The 5,063-nt window shown below is 50.5% G+C and overlaps 1 protein-coding gene across 1 annotated transcript; it reads right to left on the bottom strand.

The window, feature by feature from the left end:
* Nucleotides 1-274: 274 nt before the first annotated feature.
* On the bottom strand, nt 275-2,394 carry Cd52 (CD52 molecule). The gene is made up of 2 exons (XM_090333852.1): nt 2,259-2,394; nt 275-772 (listed from the first exon to the last, which is right to left on the bottom strand). The coding sequence occupies exons 1-2, from the start codon at nt 2,310-2,312 to the stop codon at nt 467-469; spliced, it is 360 nt and encodes a 119-aa protein (XP_090189978.1). The 5' UTR covers nt 2,313-2,394; the 3' UTR covers nt 275-466.
* Between the last annotated feature and the right edge of the window lie 2,669 nt (nt 2,395-5,063).

Raw genomic sequence — 5,063 nt, forward strand, 5'->3', positions numbered from 1 at the left:
CAGCCCCTATCCCTGCTTAAGGCTAGCGCTCTACAGCTTTGAGCCATAGCTCTACTTCCAGAATGGAGTGGGGTGGGTATCGTTAGTTACAGACAAGAGTCTCATGGACTTTCCTGCCTGGACTGGCCTCAAATTGTAATTCTCAGATCTCAGCCTTCTGAGTAGCTAGGGTTTCAGGTGTGAGCCACCAGCACCCAGCTTGGTAAATGACTTGTGGGGCCCAGGGATAGCCAGTGACCACACATGGGACCCCTCCAGTCCAGGGATAATTTTATTGACCCCAGCAGCTGGTGTTTCTTTCCCTCCATTTCATCACCTCCCCATTGTTGGTCATTGCCCCCACTTCCCCACTTTTCAAGTTCCCCCATCTGGGACCTCTGGGATCAGCCCTTCTCAAAGACTGCCACCTGTAATGGTGGCACCTTTTTGAGGGGGGCATAGTGCTGGGGGGGATGACGCTGTCACCTCAATTGTTGTAGAAGAGATGAACGAGGATGTTGGTCAAGAAGAAGACGAAACTGCCATGACCCATGTCACCAAGAGCTAGGACGCCACTCTTGACTGGTTTTGTGGATTTGGTAGGGTCTTTGGCTTTGGAGGATGTGGATGAAACGACCATGGCAACCGAGGGAGCCGTGCCAGCTGTGCCAGCTGTGCCAGCCGAGGCAGCCGAGGCAGCGGAGGCAGCCGAGGCAGCGGAGGCAGCCGTGGCAGCCGTGTCAGGGTCAGCACCAGAAGCGACAGTCTGGTTTCCCAGGACTCCAGTTTGTATCTGCAAGAGGAGAAGCAGGAAGTGCCCAGGTGCACGTTTGTATGTGGAGGACACAGTCCCCTCCCCTCCCGGCCTTCTCCTGACTCTTGGCCTCTGCTGCCCAAAGTCCCATAAGGATGTTTAGCTGACTCCTGTCTTGACTCAGACACAGGCAGAGGTGGTCCCTGCTCACTCTTCTCTAGAAGCTTCCTTTCACCATTAACCTCTCCAGTACAGAGGGAGACAGAGGAGCCCCAGGCCTGGACCTCTCTACTCTGCAAAAGGGCCCCCCCGAGGCCTCCATTTTCTCCTGAGAGTCCAGCAGTCATGAAGGACACATGGAACCTGACAAAGTGGGGGAGGGGGTAGGACACACAGAATGGCCAGATGGTGACAAGCTGTCCTTAATGCTTGATTGAGCTACAACTGAAGCTACTCCTGGTAGAAATTCAACTATTTTGGGTGGTTATCCAGTTATCTTTGCTGCTTGAACAAATTGTTCCTGATCAAGAACTTGATTACACCCATTGACTAAGAAACCCTCTGTGGCCATATGGAAGCTGTGGAAACTTCCTTCCAGAATGGCATTGGTTCTGAGACTGAATGGGTCCTCTCTCTCTCTCTCTCTCTCTCTCTCTCTCTCTCTCTCTCTCTCTCTCTCTCTCTCTCTCTCTCTCTCTCTCTCTCTCTCTCTCTCTTGCCAGTTGTGGGCTTGAGCTAAGGGCCTGAGCCCTGTCCTTGGACTTTCTGAAGGCTGGAGCTCTACCATGTGAGCCTCAGCACCATTTCCAACTTTTTTCTATGTATGTTGTACCAAGGAATCAAATCTGGGTTTTCATGAAGGCTAGGCAAGCAGTCTACCACTAGGCCAAACTCCCGCCTGAATGGGTCCTATCTCTCTCTATCTGTGTCACATTATAGCATCCCTAGACTTCTCCCTGGCAGGAATGGGGAGCCCCACCACTCCCAGAAACAGAGCAGGCTCTGTTGGGGACATATGCTTCCACAGGCAGCCCCCTGTGAGTGGGGACCTAGCCTCAGTAGCCTGTGTCCTCTTTTTCCTTCATTCTCTACTATGCCACAGCTCCTCTTGAACCCCCCTGGGCCTGGCTCCCTATGTGGATCCCCACATGGGAATAGGATTCTACTCAGGCAGCTTTTTTAGTGGTGGTGGTGGCAGTGGTGATGAGACTTGAACTCAAGGCCTGGGGGCTATCCGAGCCTCTTTGTGCTCAAGGCTAGCACTCTACCACTGTGAATTGCTCTACCACTCCCTGTTTCTGAGTGGTTAATTGGAGGTAGGAGTCTCACAGGGACTTTTCTGCCTGCGCTGGCTTTGAACCTTGATCCTCAGATCTCAGTCTCCTGAGTAGCTAGAATTACAGGTGTGAACCACTGGTGCCCAGCCTTTGTGCACTGACCACACAGCCAGGCTGGGAGCACAGATGTGCAGGCCTCCATAGTGCTGGTCCCTGTTGGAGCCTGTCTGTGTTCCCGGGGCTCTTACCTGAATGGTGAGCAGGAAGATGATGGCAAGTAGGAGAAAGAGGAAGCGCTTCATCTTGGGAGGATCTTGCCAGGTCTTCAGTAGCAGCTTCAGGAGAGGAGCTGAGGGTTGTCTGCAGCGTCTTTTGGCTTAGCTGCTTTTGAACTGAGAGGCGGGAGGGGCAGAGGGAGGAAGGAGGGCCTTAAGGGCGGGGAGGGCATTTGCTTCCTTCCTGCAGAACTGGGGGTGGATAAAACCAAATCCAAGGTTCCAAGACCCAATAGATGAGTTCTTTGGCTAAGGATCAGGTTGAATCCCAGCAGATGAGTGTCAGGCAAAGCCAAAGGGGCAGCTGGGAGAAAGGGGCAAGAAATAGGAGCCTGGGCTCAGAGACTTGAATCCTGGATATAGAATCATGGTTTAAACATTTGACAGTCTCTGGGACTCCATCCCCAAAAATGATATATCTGAGCCTTGTTCAAAAGGGCTTAAGAGAATCAAATGCATTGATAAATTATTTTATTTTATTTCTTTTGATCTTACAACATGGCCATGGCTGGCTTTGAACTCATAGTCATCCCACTTTAGCCTTTTTCATGCTAGGATTATAGGCATACATCACCATGCTCTGCTATTAATAACCCATTGTAAAAAAAAGTAACACTAGTAAATATTATATGAGGGGAGGGACATAGACAGACAAACGGTAGGAGCTGAAGGAAAGAGCAGGAGGAGTGTAAGTCAGGATAAAGTTGTGAATGGCATCATAGATTCCAAGTGAAGGTTAGGGGCGCTTGTAGATTCAGGAAAGGGCAACAGGTTTCTGTACAAATGAGGGAGAAATGGACTGGCTTTGTGCGAGGCCCCATTCCCTCTAAGCCTCGGGTTCCTCATTTCAAGTGAGAAGACAGAAATGGATTCTTTCTGAAATTTCTCAGCACCTAGTGTTTTATGCTTGGGATGAAGACACAGGTAGATGAGTTGTGTGTAGGGAGTTAAAGGGACAAGCAAAGAACAGGGGACAAGACTGGGGTGGGAAGCAGCTGGGAAGTCCCAGGGAGGGGTGGGGTGAGGGGATGAACCCCACAAATGTTGGCTGGTACTCTGTTCAGGGTCATAAATGATGATGGAGCCACTGTGCTTAGAACTTGACCTCATGTCTATGTGAAGCCACAGTCATGTCTAGAAGTCATCTAGAATCCATAGCTGGTCAGAATTCATTGATTATCTCCCAATTTCTGTCCTGTTCTCTTGGGCCCAGGAGTTGACTCTGCAGCCCAGCTCCCCCTTGGCCCACTCTTCCTGAGAGTCTATGTGCTGTCATATTTACATACCAAATGCTAAGGGGGACTCCCCTATACTTCCCTTCTATAGTTCAGGGCCTTAGATCACAAGCTCAGGTGGAACCTGAGTGTCTTCTCAGGGGCTTCTCCATCACTGCTGAGGCCAACCAAAAAGAATACAGAAGTGAGAGTCAAGATGAGAGAGGCAGGAAGTGGACGGGATGTGAGGCAGGTGGGTAGGAGGGGAAGTGAGAGAAGGCCCTGCCCACTCACTCTCTCCCCTCTCACCCCCAAATCTGGTCCTTTTCAATGTGGCTCCCAAGTTCTCAGCGGCCTTGGTGTACCAGGGGAAGCAATCCTTTGGCTGCTGGGAAGCTGGAGAAGCAGCAGGTGCAAGGAGGGCCCTGCCTGCCTGGCCCGTGCGGAAACCCAGGCTTGGTCTGTTGAAAATGGCCCAGCCACAGGCTGTCTCCTCCCTATTCTTGGAAAGAAGTTGGAAGAACTGAGCCTGAGGGCCGCCTATGCAGTACAGACACCTAAGTGCTGGCCATAACTTTCTTTTAAAACAATTCATTCATTCATTCATTCATTCATTCCAAGTTCCAATGGCCTCCTGTGTTGACTGTGACTCTAAGGTGATGACCTGGTTGTATGACTTCCCTGCCACCCTTCCAAGCCTGCACAGCAGCCCTGAAGATGGTCTAGATAGGTGTCAGCCATGCCAAGAGAACAAGTGGAAGTGTCCACTCTGCCACCAAACCCTGCACTACTGCTTTGTGGCTTCTGTGAGGAGTTTCTAGGGGCAACAGCAAGCTCCATACTGAGTTACCAATGAGAAGAATTGAGGGCTGGTAACAACGCTGCCATTTTTCTGTCCTTTTCCTGCAAATATTTTTGTCACTTCCATAAGAAACAGCTGAAGAACTGAGGGAAAGTCTTGGATATCCGTGCCTCATACCTGGAACCCCAGCTACGCAGGAAGCTGAATTCCAAGATCACAGTTCAAAGTCAGCCTGGGCAGAAAACCCCATCAGAACTCTTTTTTTTTTTTTGTGGGTCATGGGGCTTGGACTCTGGGCCTGGGCACTGTCCCTGAGCTCTTCAGCTCAAGGCTAATGCCCATTCCCTTGAGCCACAGTGCCACTTCCAGTTTTCTAATGATTAATTGGAGATAAGAGTCAGTCGGTCTGTCTGCCTGGGCTGGCTTTGAACCACAGTCCTCAGATCTCAGCCTCCTGAGTAGCTAGGATTACAGGCAGGCCTGAGCCACCCCATCTGGCTTCCATGAGAACCCTTTTTTTTTTTAATTTTATTTTTGCCAGTCCTAGGGCTTGAACTCAGGGCCTAAGCACTGTCCTTGGGCATTCTCAAGGCTAGCACTCTACCACATGAGCACCACTTCTGACTTTTTTTTCTGTGTGTATTGTACTGAGGAATCGAATCCAGGGCTTCATGCATGCTAGGCGAGCACGCTCCCAGCCCCTTCCATGAGAATTCTTATCTTCAATTAACAAGCAAAAAGTTGGAAGTGAAGTTGTAGTTC

This window comes from Megascapheus bottae, chromosome 6, assembly GCF_031878675.1.
Source record: "Megascapheus bottae isolate mThoBot1 chromosome 6, mThoBot2.hap1, whole genome shotgun sequence".
In the NCBI taxonomy this organism is placed as follows: Eukaryota; Metazoa; Chordata; class Mammalia; order Rodentia; family Geomyidae; genus Megascapheus; species Megascapheus bottae.